Below are 16,964 nucleotides of genomic sequence, written 5' to 3'. Positions count from 1 at the left end.
TATATGTAATAATATTTTTATTTAACCTTTTACCTCATGTCAGCGCACATTGTGTTAAATTATTAGTTTAAATAAAATTGAACCTTTTTATTAACAAAATATATAAAAATAAATTTTAAAATATTATTCAAGCAATAAGAAACTTTCAATGTGATATCTTACTATTAAGAGTGTATTTGGTAACACAAATTTATACCTTAATTTAAGAACTTGTAGTTTTTAACAATTAACTCATAAAAAACTACTCTAAATAATATTCAGCTTATTGGAAATCATACCAATATTTTTCTTCACATTTTCACCTTTAACTTTTTAAACATTCATACATGTACAAAGTAACTCCAACTCATTTTATGACTCGCATAGAATTATGGTCACTGTTCTCCATTTTTTTATTCAATTAACAGTGATATTAAATAAAATAAAAACTATTTAAGTATTTGATTAATAATAAATAATTTATTTGATTAAATAATTATTAATGAATAAAATAAAATATATTTTATTTAAATATCACATTAATATAATATTATATATTTTTAATCATTGAATATTTTTTAGCTGATTATATAATTAAATTAAGTTTAGACAGGTATTAACTTATCATATAAACATTGCCCTTCTCGTTTTTTCATGAGAACTGAATTGATCTCCTTTCTCATGCTCTGCTGTTCCGTGTTCTACATGGAGACGTGTTGCCGACATTGGTATATCTCAAAATTTGTGTTTAAGAATGTGGATTTTAATTGAAATAATCATTGCACAACTAACAAAATTGCTAAAGAGGACAAGAACAACGTATGGGGTCGAAACGCTACTGTTTACGTACAAGGAAAGAGTTGCTACTGTTTAAATATCACGTGCTCAATTCTTCTATATACATGTGTCAACACATTGTGAATAGACCAATAAAGCGAGTCACTAGGAATCTGTTACTGTTAGCGTCTTGTGTTTGTGTTCGTTCTTCCCTATTATTCAGCATCTACCACCTTCCACATAGCACAAACTAGCTTCTCCATAACGCACAAAAAACCTTCGTTGAACGAGATTTTGGTGATGGCAACAGTGGAAGCAACCAATGAAGCCATGGCAACGGTAGCTGATAAGGCACCAATAACTGCTGAGAGAAAGGTTCCTTTGCACTTGGACACCAAGATCCCCAAACCCTGTAATCTACCATTTCTCTTCTTGTTTTTCTTTCAAGTTCGCTTTTTTAAATTACTTTAAGGACCCCAAAGGAGGGAATTTTAATGTGTTTTGATCAAATTTGACGCTTGAATTTGTGGGTTGTGGGTTGGTCTTTTTCTTTTTTTTAGATTTGCCTCGAGCTTTGAGTGCCCCTGATACAGAGAATGTCAATGGCACTTGGGGTCACAAACACAATAACATGTCCGTGCTTCAGCAGCATGTTTCCTTCTTTGACATTGACAATGATGGTATCGTGTACCCGTGGGAGACATATAAAGGTACTTTGAATCTTGTTTGTTTTTGTTTGTATGTTTATCTTTCTGATCTGAAAACTCTTCAGTCTTTGTTTTTTTTTATAATTGAAATGTATTATTATAGAATATAGATTCTTATTATTATTATTACTTCTGGGTAAACTACTATTTATTTTTAGAAACTACAAACTGTTTTTAAAAAGTAAATAAATATGTTCTAAATTTTTCATTTTGTATGGTTTTTTTAATATGAAGGAAACACCTTTCACTGTTGTTTTCATAATTTTGCAGGATTCCAAGCTCTTGGTTTCAACATGATTCTTTCCTTCATATTCTCGATCTTCATTAATGCAGCTCTGAGTTATCCTACTCTTCCTGTGAGACACTTTTAACATGAAACTGACTTAGATATAGGTCAAACTTGGAATAATTTTTTCAACGAGTACTGTAGGAGAAGAAAATAATTACTTTTCAAAATTTAATTCATTTATACTTTATTATTTTCTTCTCTTATAAATGTTTTTGACAAATTTATCCAAACTTTGTCTTATTCGATTTACCTTACCAAAAGTACTCCCACTTACTAGTTCCATGTTCTGACTTTTAACACAGACATGGCTACCTTCACCTTTCTTGCCAATTTACATACAAAACATACACAAGGCAAAGCATGGGAGTGACAGTGGTACCTATGACACAGAGGGAAGGTAAGTAAAATTAAGAAGAATGAGCTATTGATACTTGCTTTGGTGAATAGTAACATCAAGTGCTATGGCTATAAAACAACATTGCAGGTTCATCCCAGCAAATTTGGAAATCATGTTCAGTAAGTACGCTCGTGAGGTTCCTGATAAATTGTCATTAAGGGAGCTTTGGCACATGACTCAAGGAAACAGTGTTACATATGACTTCTTTGGATGGTACTATCTTTTCCTCCTACATTTTGTACACAATTATCCTACATGTTGAGAATGCCAACTAAAAGTGAGTAAATGTCTTTAACCCAATTGCAGGATTGCTAGTAAATTTGAGTGGGGAGTTCTGTATGTTCTAGCAAGAGATGAAGAAGGTTATCTGTCAAAAGAAGCTGTGAGGCGTTGCTTTGATGGAAGCTTATTTGAGTATTGTGCTAAAGTACGCAAGGGCACTACTGGAAAGATGGCTTGAGAGCTTTAGTTAATTCCCTATCAATATTCAGTGTTTCGATAAGAATTTTTATTACTGTTTCTAGTTAAGTGCTTTACTAAACTTTAGTTCACCTAAATGATTGTGCTTCCATTGCTTGAGCAGTTGAAAGAGCAAATAAAATTAGCAAATTACATTCCTTTTTTTTTTTCACTAATTTGTAATACCATTATTATTATATTATTACTTTTGCTGTATATTATTATTATGACTAACCTATTGAACAATTCTGAAATTTAAGCATGACTTATTATAAATTTTAAATGTCTGATTTGACTTATTAGTCTTTTTAATGACTTATTCTGTGATAAAAAAAGTTACATATGATATAATATAAACAAGTACAGAAAATGATGATAAATGAGATGAACTAACAATAAATATAATTGAAACAATCAGTGTTATAAATGTAATATATATACAAAAGATGTTAACAAATAAAATTTTTTTCTCTTGAAGAGTATATAATATAGATACTCTTTAATTTTAATAAAACAATCATGATATTTATTTTAAAATTTAATTTATTTAATATATTACTATAATTTATGAGTTTTAAATAAATTATTTTAATATATTTAATAGAATTTATTTAAGTTTAAGTATGATTTATTTAATTAATTAAATTTTAAAAAAATAAATTAAATTTATTAATTAAATAGGTTAAATCAAGCTAAGGTTTTAAAAAGTTAAATTGTAAGCTTCTATCGAATATTTTGGCTTATTTTTATTCCTACTCATAACTATATAATATATGATGGTTTAAATATTTTTTGAATCTTCAAATTCTGACGTGGGTGAATTTTGTAGTTGATAATTTTTATCTCAACGCCATTTTCAAGTTTTCAGTCTCCCGATCCTCCTTCCTTCCCCTGTACCCCGAATTTAAACAATGGCAATGCTTTGTATATCTTTGCATTCCATTCAAATGCAAATCCAAAGAAAATGAATTGTTTCTAGTCCCGCTAAGAAAGGCCTGCTTCCATAATTAGTAAAACTACTATCTTGTTTGAAGAAAAGGGGATTGCTTAAAGTAAACCTTAAAAAGGGAGTATGACATTATCTTCTTTTTATATAACTTTGCAACTCCGGACCTTCTATTTTTTTTTAGTTTATAACTTTTGAACAAACTTTTGAGTCTTATTTATTGTGATTTTCAGCATAAATCTTCTACTTCTTTTATTTATATAAGATGCATTGAATAGTGGATATGAAAGAAAAGAATGTATATGACACAAAGAAAAATCGTGACAGAAAGAAAGAGCCTAAAAACAATAATATATATAGAGAGAAACTTGACAGAAGAAAAAAAAAAAGGTCATCTACTAAGGGAAGCTATTATAACAAATAACGAAAATAATAAAAAATATGTTCTCACTATTTCTTGTAAAAATATTTGAAAATAAAGAATAAAGCGAAAAATATATATTTGCAGTTATATTTAAAAAAAAAAACACACTTTTATATTATAGATTTAACTTTTCACTCTTGAGGATGAGTATTTTAAAGATTTTTAATTTCAATAAATTTTTATTTAATTTGAGCATGAAACCTTTCTACATTAAATTTAAGAAAGTATTTAATATACAAAATTTTTTAAATTATGTTTCTTAAATATTCTGTTTATTGAGAATGTTATATAATATTTCTTGAAAATGTTTCAATATCGTATTTGATTAATTTTTAAAAAATATTGATCTTTTTTAAACAATTAAATTAAATTTGATAAAAAATAATATAAAACATTGTAACATGAGAAGTATCTTGATTCCTATAATTTATTTTTATAATCTTTTCTTCAAATTTAAAACTTCCATCTCTATATTAATTTTTTTTATCAATAATACAATATCTAAAATTCATTTTGCTTTATAAATTTTACTTAAAATTAAAGGTAGATGTTAACAAAACTGAATTTGAAATTGCTCGCATAATATAAGGAAAATGTTAGTATATTTTTTCAAATCAAATAAACTTTTTGGATACAACAGAATCTCATATTTCAAAACTTCCTGAAAAAGTTTATTCCAGGAATTCGGATTATACAACAATAAAGAAAACCAATCTTTGTATCATAAATTTGTTCCTCCCTACTTTGCCCTAACAAAAAAGAAAAATAATGAACCACTTGAAAATTATTTATCAACTTTCTGCAAATAAATGCAGACAATCAACAATTAAAGTAAAACTATTGCAGGCAATTAACAATAGAAGTTTAAACTACTCCTCCCGTACAACTAAGACACCTGAGGTTTTTAGTTCCCATTTTCAGTAATATAGTTGCTTCCCCAAAAGATGAATAGTTTGTAAGCAATGGAATCCTGAGCGCAGGCACCGCGACGATCAAAGATTGCTTCACAAAAGACATCATTGAGAGAGAAAATGTCAGGTCTATCATCTAATTAAAATAGATAATTTGGGATAACAAGATGTACAGGATGATGCTTCATTAGGAAACAATAAAAAATTAAAGTAGTGTAGAGACTAATAAAAATAGAACAGGGAATACCTTACGAAATTTATTGTTTCCCGTCTCCTGTACTGATCGCAGAATTGCTTCAATTGGCTGAGTTAAGACATTCCTCTTCTTACATGAACCTGATTTTCTATTCTTCCTTTCCCTAAAAGTTGAACCATCATAAATGCAGGCAGAAACTTCAGTCTTCTTATATTCGTTGAAACAACAACTCAGAGCTTTATATTTAAATGTAATCAGGGTAGCACATAGCAGAATATAGAATTGGGGCATCAGGAATTTAACGGCAAATAGAGAAATTTAAAAACAAAGAAAAAAGAGGAAAAAATAGGATCAACAGAGCTTTCAAAAAATTTTGACAAGAAGTCCCCTATCCAAAATCAAGCAGACGCCAGGAAACTTCTGTATTCAAAGGAAAGTGTCAGCACCAAACCATAACTGTGCAATGCATTATCCTCTTTCCCACAACAACTATGCCTTTTCCCACCAAATAAAGTTGGCTACATGGATCAAATGATGTTAAAATGTTCTATCATAAATCATATCTACAGACAACTATTGACCTCTAATTCTTTCTTAATGGTTTCACCAATAATTTTTCTCTGTCCTTAGTCTTAAGCAATTTATATACCCTCCATTTGATCTACTCTACTTTTGAGGGATTTTAGAGGTGTCCTCCACACATGCTCAAACCATTTAAAGCAAGCTTCATTTTTTCTACAATACGAACTACCCCAATTTTTTTTTTCAAACGCTGTCAATCCTAATCTTGTTTAGTATGTCTACTCATCTAACACAACACTCTCATCCTTGTTACATTCAGCTTCAAACATCATAGATCATATGGCTATGTTGTAAAATTTTCTTATAAGCTTGATTGTTAATTATTTGTCACAGATAACATTCTTCCATTTCATCCACCTTGCTTGAATTTTATGTTTTACATCTCCTTTTTCTGTAGTTTTGTCCAATGGGCCCAAGATGTGATTGGTGGTATGGTATGGTCTCCAATTTTCATCAAAAATGCTAAAAATGCCTAGCACTCTCACAATGAAGACAGAAATAATTTATGTTTCGATTTATCATACAAAAGCTTTCATTCATAATGCAAAATTTTATTAGGAACAGAGTAACATCAATTTACATCGATTGCTGACATGGTTAAGAAATCTCATTATCCAAGGGGCTAAAGTCTTAAAACAATAAAAATAGATAGTGTGAATATTTGATCTGTTCCTAATTTTAATTTAAAACTATATCACTAAATAAGGAAGAATAACAAGAAAAAGCATTAGTTACAGAATGTCAAGGAAGAGATTTAAATTACATTATAGCATGACTAAGATCTACTTGAGTAAACCTTTTCGTTTCTTATCACAGCAGAAGGCGCTTCCGCAACGACACTGAAATGCTTTAATAGGATGGTCGTGATCGTCAAAATCAATACCATAATCCTGCAGATAATTTGTCATATATGAGGAAAATCAGGTGTCTAGTACATCATCCCATATAGGCATCTAGGATGTAGCTTAGGTACTTGTATTAGGTAACTAAGCATAGGGTTACGACACTACCATCTAAGATGTTTACAGCCCTATGATCCCACCCTCAACCAAAAACAAGGGGATATGGAAGGTTCAGAATAGGTCCCTTTTTTTTTCATAACATGTAATTTGTATATCAAACATGGGAGTAGCCCATGTATTCTTTTTTCAAGTCATTTATAATCCATGCGTCAAAGATACAGAATGAAAGACCACGGAGCTTCTGTAGCTAAAGTATTAAGGACTCAACACTAGAAAACCGTGTTTGTTATCAAGATGCAAAAGCAAGCTCTACTTGTCCCCAATAACAAGGAAAATATATTTATTTCCCAAAAACTCTGAACAATATTTTGATGAAGCTATTATGGACCAAAATAAACTAAAGCAAACGCACAAAAGCACATCTTCTATTAGTCCAACTGACTTACCCATGTCAACTCCTCGTATGCACTCACTTTCCTGTTGGTAAAGAAGGCAAGCTGCACAGAAGGAACAAAACACAGTTCCAAACAAATGGACGTAAGTTCATTTTTATTGTCTTACACAAAATCAAGTTAATATGGTCAAAAGGAATAATGTGAATATATAAAAGCAACTAATCAATACATGATAATAGTGATGATCGGGAGTCTCCACTTCAACAGGAATATCTATGAGATTTGCATCATAGCATCTGGAATGATGAACAAAGAATGATTTATATTGGTTTTATCCTCTAGCTTGATCATTTAAAAGAAAAGAAATAAATCAAATAGTAGAGAATGAAACATAAAATTATACATGCTTCAACATTAAAGATGCAAATCTTATCTTTTTGAACAAGCAAATAATCTATCTTTTATTTGTCCACTTTTGAAATAAAATTTTGTTTTTACCTATTTATTAGAAGTTCAAAACAATATTCTTAACTATTTTCTTAGTTAAGTGCCCTTATCTCACCTAATTCTACCCAGTTTGAATAAAGTTATCAATAAATTCTTATGTTTATTTAATTTTTTAAAAGTTCTCTTATTTAATTTCTCTTAAATTTAAAGAGTATAAGTTGTTTTTAATATATGAGAAAAATTTTATTCATTTTTTATATTATTTTTTTTTTACTTATGACTACTTATGTACAAGCTTACCCAAACTAGACTTTATAAAAAATAAAAGAGAAATAATAATAAAAGTCACAGTAAGAAATAAAAAATAGTTTTGATATGGAATATAAATTATATTCCTTAAGTGGAAAAACAAAAAAAAGAAGATAGTAGCAATTTTAATTGGAAAATGTTGCTGTTGAATTTCAAAAGTTATTACTTTGGCACATGGAAGCATTTACTGACTCATGAACTTTACCTATGATTGATGAATCTTCCAACATTTCCATTATATGTTGCATCTAAACATAGCGCCTCCTCATCCTTTAACACCCCTTCTGAGCCCCAGTCTGCATCAAGAGTTACAGGATATGTATGTCTGTCATTGCCAGTGCCACTATTGTTTACAATCCTATCGTACAACTCCATATTGGTTAATATTTCACCAACATATTCACATACAAAAGTTCCCTTTGGTAAATCTTCTAGCGGTCTAAGGCCCCACCCTTTACCTTCACGAGTTGAGAACACCTGAGAAGAAAGGATGAAAATGTTCTCGTCAAATATTAGATACAACGAACGTGCCACTGATAAGCATCAAGGATAAAGTACTCACACGGATACAGATGTAACAAAAAAAAGGGGAAGTCAATTAAGTCTCAAATAACAAGATATTAAGACATAAGTCTCAAAAAAAGAATGAAAATGTTTATAGATCACATGACGCTATTAAACTTGAAAAAAAAAAAAAATTTTTAAAAATTTAATTAATTAAAAAATCTTTTTTAATAACTTTGCCTAAAATTCTCTTAGGTCTTCTGCAACTCCTTCAAACTAAGAGTTATATAATTCATTTTTTCTACCAGCGCCTTTAAAAGTCTCCTCTTTACATGAAAAAACTAGCAAAGACAATTTTCAATCATCATTTTCATTATTAGTACTATTCCAATATTATGTCATATATTATCATTTTGTACTTTAATTTTTCTCGTGTGTCCACTCATTCACCTTAATAATTTCATTTTTACTAATCTCATTTTTTCTCCATGTTTCTTTTAAGTCCAACATTCACTACTATATAGGATAACTAATCGTATTACAATATAGTAAAATTTTTCTTTTAGCTTAATAAGTACTTTAAGGTTATAAATAACTCTTAATGTTTTTCTTCATTTTAACCATCTAGATTATATTATGTGAGTAACATCTTCATTAATTCTTCCATCATTTTATATAATTAAGCTCAAGTACTTAAAACTGGAAACTTGTGATATAATATAATTTCTACTTTTAACTTTTAACACATGACCCTCATTTTAATTTTTTGTTAAACAATGTCTTACTTTTATTCAAATAAAAACTCTTAAATTCTAATATCGTTTTTCATCATTCAAGTTTAACAATAACTTCTTCTTACAAATCCTCAACTAATACTAAATTATCTTCAAAAAGCATATATTAAAGGAATAATTTTTTGTATGTCATTTGTAAGCATATTTAAGAATAAATTAAATAAGACTCAAGCCAGAATCTTGATATAAATCTAATAAAAAAATTTAAAAAGTATTTTTAATATTAATAAAGAATTATATTCTAAGAAAGAAATAAAAAACTCAAATTAAGATTAATACAAATTAAAATAATTTTAAAATTCAGTTTTTTTTAAGAAAAAAAAATATCTTTAACTTAATATTAATATAGTATATTAAGATTTAAAATTTTAATCAAATTAAATATAAAATAAAAATAAAGAAAAAATATTTTTAAAAAATAACAAAAAAAAAGTTTAATGTAAGAGACCTCGCAAGGCATGAAGAGACTAACTCCTAAAAATATTCTGATTCGAAATAACTCTTAAAAATGTTCTCAATTAAAAAAGTAAGTTTTAATACATAAAAGTACAACTTACTTGTAATTTGCACCTTATTCCTCGTTGCACTATCCGATTTCCGCAATGCATGCCACATCCACATTTCATCCAACATTCCTTTATAAACTTCCTAACCAGATGTCCTTTGCATCGTTCGGGCATGTACTCATTCTTGGACTTCTCCAATGGGCACTCTTGACAGTACACCAAATGATGATCTTGAGGTTCATTCTTCATAGACATACAAGCTGTTAGAAATTCTTCTTTCAACAAACCTTGTGGTGTGTAAGCAAACTCTCCACCAGTTTCCTGAGCACATGCACAAGGCAATGACGAGGAAAGACAGTCGTTTGAACAATCAGAACAGCAACCCTCATCCGAAATCCGGGCCAAAGAAATATTTACACTAGCACTTTGATATATTATACTACATGGTATGTAATTAAACTTTGGCAAGTCATCATTTCCAAATTCATCTATTAATGATATTTTCACCTCTTCTGACCCTTTTGTTATGTCAATGATAAAATGAAAGGAATTCCCTTCACCTTGATTAACAGATTGCTGTGACGTGGCATGCTTGGAATTTGATATCTTTCGATATCCCAACTTGAGATAACTCCTGCAAAGGTCATCTAATAGCTTCGCCATAGAAAGTTGGGGCCCAACAGTGTTGCAAGAGCTAAGATACTTCTTGTCCATGAACCTCATAACAACATCCAAATTAGGAATACAGAAGTTGGGTTGTCCCAAGGCAGAGTTGCAATTTAAAGATATTTTAACTTCTCCCTTATCTGAAGAACCAATCATAATATTTCCATTATATGCTGCGGTATTATTGTTGCATGATGATCCAACATCTTTACTTTGCACATCCTGATCCTGAGTTGACAGAGATTTGACACACAGATCTCCATTTGAAGCACCAGATAAACCTGAAGAAAATCAGCAAGAATTTAACTACACAACAGTTTGTATTAAGAGAGACAGAAAGATTGACCAAGTTCAAAACATGCACAACAAAAGCAAACAAGCATTGTTACATTGCATGCAATTGGCTATAGGAATCAATTAATGTTGCTGAACTCTGTCAATAATTAAGAACTAGTTTAATTTCAGAAAATATTTTTATTTTTTATTCACCAATAATTCTAAAATATTAAAAATTTGTCTTCATTTTTTACTTTAAGTATTTCTTAAAAAATGACCAAAAACAAGAAGGTTTGCTTTGAGGATGAAAGTCACTCAACTTTTGATTGAAGCTATCATAATTAAGCATTTATAAAATAAAAACTTAATACATGAAAGTGTTTATTATGATGTCTGGAAGAGAAGTTCTATCAAGCTTACTTAATCTTATGACTTCAATAAATTCTTTTTTAGAACTTAATAACACATATTCTTTTACTTATTTTAACATGTTTCATTGTTAACTTTATGACATCGATTATATCATACAATACATGTGTATTGAATAAGTGCTTAAAAAATTGTTTACTCATGAACTTGACAAAAAAATTACTAAAATAAGTTTAAAAGAATTTATAAATTACTTTTCATGAGTTCAAATAAGTTTTAACTGGGGTTCTGAGCAAATCACATTCACGCCTCTTAAAATTTAACAAAATATCACCTCATACCCTGCTCTTTTTCATATTATTTTAGCCTCTCTTGACTCAAGCATAAAAAAATAGGAAAGGTTTGTTTTATCAAGTATCTTATTATATAAATTAAGAAAAGTTAGTATAAGTTTTTTTTAAAAAAAAAAGGAATTGAGTAATATTTTGTTAAACTTTGTAGAGTGTGAATGTAATTTATCCTAAAGTTTTCCAAACATGAAACATCATCTCATTTAATGAAAACCTTATTTCAAGATTTCTCTATACAAATTCAAAAATGTTTTACAAAAAATTTAAATATGATTTTGATATCTACATTTTTGCAAGATTTTAATTTTAGTCTCTTCAATTTTTTTAATTCTTAAACTTTTCTATATTCAACATTTTCTGTCTTTAATAATAATATGGCTAACTATGACGTTACTATATATCAAATTTTGTGTCATATATCAATTTTTTGGAGTATTATGTTAATGAAAGGGGCAAAAAATGCGGAATTTAGAAAATCATAGATTTAAACCAACTTTTTATAAAGGACTAGAATCATTTTTTTGCAAAAGTGCGACTATAAAAATATATTTTTGTCTTTTGGAAAATTTATGCAAATATATAAAAAGGTACATAAATAATTAAAATTAGGCAGTGCTCCAAAGTTGGAATGATTACCATTACGATTTGTTGAAGTAAATTGGGACCTAGGTTTCTTAGTTTTTGGCTTCACAAACTCTTTCTCAAAATGACCACAAGGCTCTGCTGATGAGGCTTTCTCAGGATATGATATTTTATCTTTAGCTGCCACGCAAGGTAAATTTGAGATCTTTTCTACCTCACTCAACTTTGTGTGTGATGCTTGTGAACTGGTTTTGCGCTTAATATCTTCCATGACTGTTTGAGATGGTTCAGTGGTTTTCATTTGAGAAGTCTTCCGTGATATTTTGTTGTCTTCTGCATATGACATTTGGCTTGAGTTGTCATTGGGTGATAAAGCCTGGTCTTCTTCATCTGCCAAGAGCAGTTTCCTTCTTGGTTTATCTCCAACCCCACAACTGGAATGAGTTTTTCTCTTACCTTCAACTCCCTATTTGAATAAGAATATAACAAAGCATTAACTTTCAAAATGTACTGAAATAAAAAAACAAGAAAAAACAAAAGGGAAAGAATCTCATCGAAGGAGATTCCAATGATACTACCACAAATATTGACAATTTAATAACGGTCTATGTACTTGTCAATTCTCATCTTCCCAGCAGGCCAATAGGTACACAGAAATTAACAAAAGATCACTTACAAAGGCAATTTATAAAATGTTTTTCTGCATCAAAATATATGTTTTAACATATTTAAAAAAGGGAAAAAATAGGTACTTAGAAGAACCTTATCTTCCTTAAAATCAATGTATGCATCTACAAGTGTCCGATAATTGTCATCTTCAATAAGTTCCCAGTTTCCGTCATAAATTCTTAACAGCTTTATCAACACGGGCTTCACCTCCTCATTAGAAATTCCCAAGGCCCTCGTAAAGCTAAAAGCCTTATTAACTCTTGGATTGGGGGCCATGAAAATGTGTCACCTGAATCTAACACTATCACATGAGTCACTTGTACAAAATACTTCGTGCTCCTCCAAATGACCTTTTACCACAATACTCACTTATCGAACTTTGTTTGACCAAAAATCAATCCTCTTCCTGTGCAGGTTCAACGAATTAAAAAGAAAGTTAGAGGCGGGGCATGAAATTAGGAAAGCTGAAACCTCTGGCAATAGATGCCGGATCAAGCGACGAGAAGACTTCTGGACTGTGTTCTTCATCTTTGTCTTGAGTAGCTTTACAACGTAGCACAAACAAAACCCAACAATTTTTATGATGATCTTTCAATTCATTATACTTTATATGAGTGTATTCAGTAACAAAAACTTATAAATTACTTAAGAGTTTGTAAGTTATTAAGATAGTTGATAATCCCGTAAAATTGTTTGATAAATAAATAAAAAAAAGAGTTATAAATTTCAAAAGTTAATCTTTAGTAAGCTACCTGAAGTTAGTTGTAGCTTTCCAAAACTAGATAATAATTTATCTCACATATTTATTCTTTTAAAAATTAATTTACACTTGCACAATAATTGCAACTCTAGCAAAAATGTCTTCCATAATCTCTCTTCACGCTATAAACTACCACCACTTGCTCTTCTTTTTTTCTCTGCCATGTTTTGTTCTTTCTCTCCTTCCTTCACAGCAGAGACCACTGCCACTTTCAGAAAATTTTATGCAACGTAAAATTACAGAAGCTAATTTTACATCTAAGGCTTGGTTGCTTTAAAGTTGCAAAATTAACTTTTGCAATTTTCAATAAAAAAAAAACAATCCAATAAACATTATGTAATTCAGATTAATTTATGGCACAAAATCAACTCTACTTAACCTTAAACTATGGGTACTTAGTTATATATTAAAATTGAAAATTAATTTTATCAAAATTCAAATTCTACTTAACTTTAATCCACACTAATCAGTATGGTTGAAGAAAAGGGGAGAGGCAAAATTTGTATAATCTTTTCATGTTTAGTTAAAACTTCTAGGAAAGAAAGGATGGAAGAAGAGTCAAAATCCCTCCTCATTCAACTTTAACAACTTTTCAAAAGTGAGAAGATTTGAAGAGGAGAAAATTTTTTAAACTAATCGGACAAAATTATCTTCAATTAAATATTCACATTCAGTCATTCAACTTGTATAATAATCAAGTCATTCAATTATCCTCCCCTTTCCTTGTGCAACAAATAAGATATCTCTTCTCTCCATTAAAATTTCTCCTCTTTCCTCCCTTCCCTTCAATTTTTTTTTTTTTTCGCAAGAAAGTTTAGGTGAGTTGGGTCTTATTAACTCCCAAGGTTAGAAAATGCCTTAGACTCAAAGAGTGCTTACAGGTTATTTACATATCACTCACTAATAAGGTTCTCATATCGGCATTAGAATTTACACTCGCATCCTTGTGGCATATAAATCCAGTCCTTACCGACTGGATTAACCTTCGTTGATTTCCTTCCCTTCATTTCAACCATACAATGCTTAATGGTTTGTTTGAATAATAAAAAAAAAGGAACCAAAATATAAATAAAAATAATTAGTAAATTTTGTGTACATCATATAAGTATTATTAATTAAAATAAAATTTATGTTGAGTTTTTTTATTGATAATAATTATTTTAACATATTAAATAAAGTAAAATTAAAAAATACGAAAAATAATTTTATTTTTGTTAAAAATGTGTTAAAAATCAAAATTTTAAAAAAATTCAAATTAAGATTATAAGAATTGTGAAATTCAATTAGTTCAAAAAAGAAAACTTTAATTTTATACAACATATCAAAATTTATAATTTAAATCAAATTAAACTTAAAACAAAAAATTAATATTAAAAAAGACAAATGTTAGACAGTACTTTCAATAATCAAAAGTGAAAATATTTTGTCAAAACATGTAATAAATTCACCTGCTTTCCTAATTTTCAATGCAGTCCAACTTAAACTTCAATTAAAAAAAAAATATTAATTCCTTAACCAGTATCTTATCGATTAACAAGATTTTTAAAAATAACTAAAAAATAAATATTTTAATATAAGAAAACCAACCTAATGTGGTGAAGAAAAAATAATGTAATCTAAAATTAAAAATTAAGGATAAAAAATTACTTACAAATAAAAATCTAAAAATTTATCTCTTAGTATATTTTCTTCAATTCAAAATTTAAAATTTTCTTTCCCTCCTCGTATTCTTGTTTCCTTTCTTAAAGGAAGAAACAGGGGATAAAAACAATTCTGCTTCATCAATCAAACAAAATTTACTTTTCTTAACTCAATCTGAAAATAACATTCCAAACACAAACTAATTCTTTCACAATCAATTCTTTTAAAATCGTCACTGATAAAACCTAAACGAACGCAAGTGTAAAACATACCACAATCTACAACTATACTTTCAACTAGACAGATGAATTACACTGAAAGTTTCAAACAGGGGCCATGGTAGGCTTAAAGATGATAATTATATCAATTAGATGTACTTTTCAATTTAGGTCGAAGTTAAATCAAACCCTAAGAAAAATTAAGCAGCTATTTACCCGGAGAAAGAGCGCAGAATCCCAGCCTCACAGCCCAGACCTGAGCGTTAACCACTGAGATCAGCTTCGAATAGGAATGTGAGTTCAGATGATCGGAAATTTTATTGGAAACGAAGAGGTGGTTCCAGTAACGAAATTAAAAGGTATACACTATGTATGCAGTGAGAGAGAACAGCGAAAGCAGAATCGTCGTCGATTTGAATTGGGGCAGTTTGTTGCAAAAGTTCATCTACTAGATAATCCACGGGTATATATAGAAGAAGAATCCAAGTAGAATATATTATTTTATTCACTTCTCAATTAAAAATACATTACAAGATACGATTTTTTAAGTTAATTTCTATTATTTAAAAATTAAATATAAAAACATAAAAAATTAAAATTTTACACTTTTAATTCACGTACTTTCACTTATTAATGATTTTGATTTCAATTCTTTATTCTTTTTAATCATTTTTTTATCTCAAAATTATATTTAAAAATTAGTTTAGTAGTTTGTAAAACGCATAAATATTTTAAAATAAATATACATATAATTTAATAATTAAATATTTTAAAAATTATTTTGATTAAATTTTATAAATAAAAATTATATACTAAAATAAAAAAATTAATAAAGTCATATAATTTTAAAATATAATTTATTTTAACAAATATTTTTATCGTCTGATACTAAATAATTTAAATTAAATTTAAATAATTAAATATATTAATAATTATAAATTTAAGATATTAAACATTTAAAAATAAATTTTTAATTTAAAAATTAAAAGTTAAAATATTTTTTATAAATAAAAATAAAAAAATTCTATACAAAATAAAAAAATTAAGTAACAATTTTAATTGTAAATTTTAGAATAAAATTAATAAATATATGAGTAAAAATATAACAATTACAACAAAAGATAATATATTTTTTTATATTTTCAATCAATTTTAATCTTAATAAATATATATATATATATATATATATATGTTGAAATGTAAAAGAGAATGATTTCATTAATGTTTTACTTTATTCTTATTCATAATATAAAAAATTATTAATAAAAATTCAACAAATATATATTATGAGTTTTTTAAGTTTTCTAAATTTATAAAAATATATCTTTTATAAAATTACAAAACTATGATATTTAAAAAAAAATCGCTAATAACAATTTTTATTACTTTTCAAACATTTTGTTATATTATTTTAAAAATTATCATTGATAAGTTTTATTTTCTTAATTTTTAATTTTCTTTAAAAAATTATTATTAAAAATTTGAAAGATTTTACTTTTTTTTTTATACTTTTGAATTTCTATATTTATACTAAAAATAGTAATGATGATTTTTAAACTATATTTTCGTAGGTTTTTTTTAAAAAATATTTTAATATATATTATTTCTAAATACTATATATGTATATATAATAATTATATATAATATATCATTTTTATTTTCTTTTTTTCAATATATTTACTAGCTAAATTAATGTTAATGATTTTTTAATAAATTAACTCAATTTTAAATAATAATGACAATTGTTTGTATCATTTGATTGTATTATATTATCAATTTAGTTACATATAATCTTTATGATTGATTTTAACAGTCTTATTATTTAAAAAATATTATATATATTGAAAAA

The 16,964-nt window shown here is 27.7% G+C and overlaps 2 protein-coding genes across 7 annotated transcripts; one reads left to right on the top strand and one right to left on the bottom strand.

Moving 5' to 3' along the window:
- The first annotated feature begins 922 nt into the window (after nucleotides 1-922).
- Nucleotides 923-2,767, top strand: LOC113860591 (peroxygenase 1-like). 4 transcript variants are annotated; one of them, XM_027493008.1, is made up of 6 exons: nucleotides 923-1,168; nucleotides 1,317-1,466; nucleotides 1,734-1,819; nucleotides 2,055-2,149; nucleotides 2,237-2,311; nucleotides 2,456-2,767. In XM_027493008.1, the coding sequence occupies exons 1-6, from the start codon at nucleotides 1,057-1,059 to the stop codon at nucleotides 2,607-2,609; spliced, it is 672 nt and encodes a 223-aa protein (XP_027348809.1). In that variant the 5' UTR covers nucleotides 923-1,056; the 3' UTR covers nucleotides 2,610-2,767. The 4 variants fall into 4 exon arrangements, with proteins under 4 accessions (XP_027348809.1, XP_027348808.1, XP_027348811.1 ...); XM_027493007.1 differs by having other exon boundaries at nucleotides 2,237-2,362; XM_027493010.1 differs by having other exon boundaries at nucleotides 2,237-2,362; nucleotides 2,428-2,474.
- A 1,799-nt stretch (nucleotides 2,768-4,566) lies between these two features.
- LOC113860589 (histone-lysine N-methyltransferase SUVR4-like) lies at nucleotides 4,567-15,562 on the bottom strand. 3 transcript variants are annotated; one of them, XM_027493000.1, is made up of 10 exons: nucleotides 15,332-15,562; nucleotides 12,590-12,902; nucleotides 11,882-12,293; nucleotides 9,636-10,531; nucleotides 7,986-8,257; nucleotides 7,254-7,320; nucleotides 7,076-7,126; nucleotides 6,431-6,557; nucleotides 5,137-5,248; nucleotides 4,591-4,980 (listed from the first exon to the last, which is right to left on the bottom strand). In XM_027493000.1, exons 2-8 carry the CDS (start codon nucleotides 12,770-12,772, stop codon nucleotides 6,450-6,452), a joined length of 1,989 nt encoding a protein of 662 aa, XP_027348801.1. In that variant the 5' UTR covers nucleotides 12,773-12,902; nucleotides 15,332-15,562; the 3' UTR covers nucleotides 4,591-4,980; nucleotides 5,137-5,248; nucleotides 6,431-6,449. The 3 variants fall into 3 exon arrangements, with proteins under 3 accessions (XP_027348803.1, XP_027348801.1, XP_027348802.1); XM_027493002.1 differs by lacking the exon at nucleotides 12,590-12,902 and having other exon boundaries at nucleotides 4,567-4,980; XM_027493001.1 differs by lacking the exon at nucleotides 12,590-12,902 and having other exon boundaries at nucleotides 4,610-4,980; nucleotides 6,464-6,557.
- Nucleotides 15,563-16,964: the final 1,402 nt, after the last annotated feature.

The sequence above is a fragment of the Abrus precatorius genome, unplaced genomic scaffold (assembly GCF_003935025.1).
Source record: "Abrus precatorius isolate BTA unplaced genomic scaffold, Abrus_2018 Scaffold3, whole genome shotgun sequence".
NCBI classification, from domain to species: Eukaryota; Viridiplantae; Streptophyta; class Magnoliopsida; order Fabales; family Fabaceae; genus Abrus; species Abrus precatorius.
This window is presented reverse-complemented; position numbering and strand designations above follow the sequence as displayed.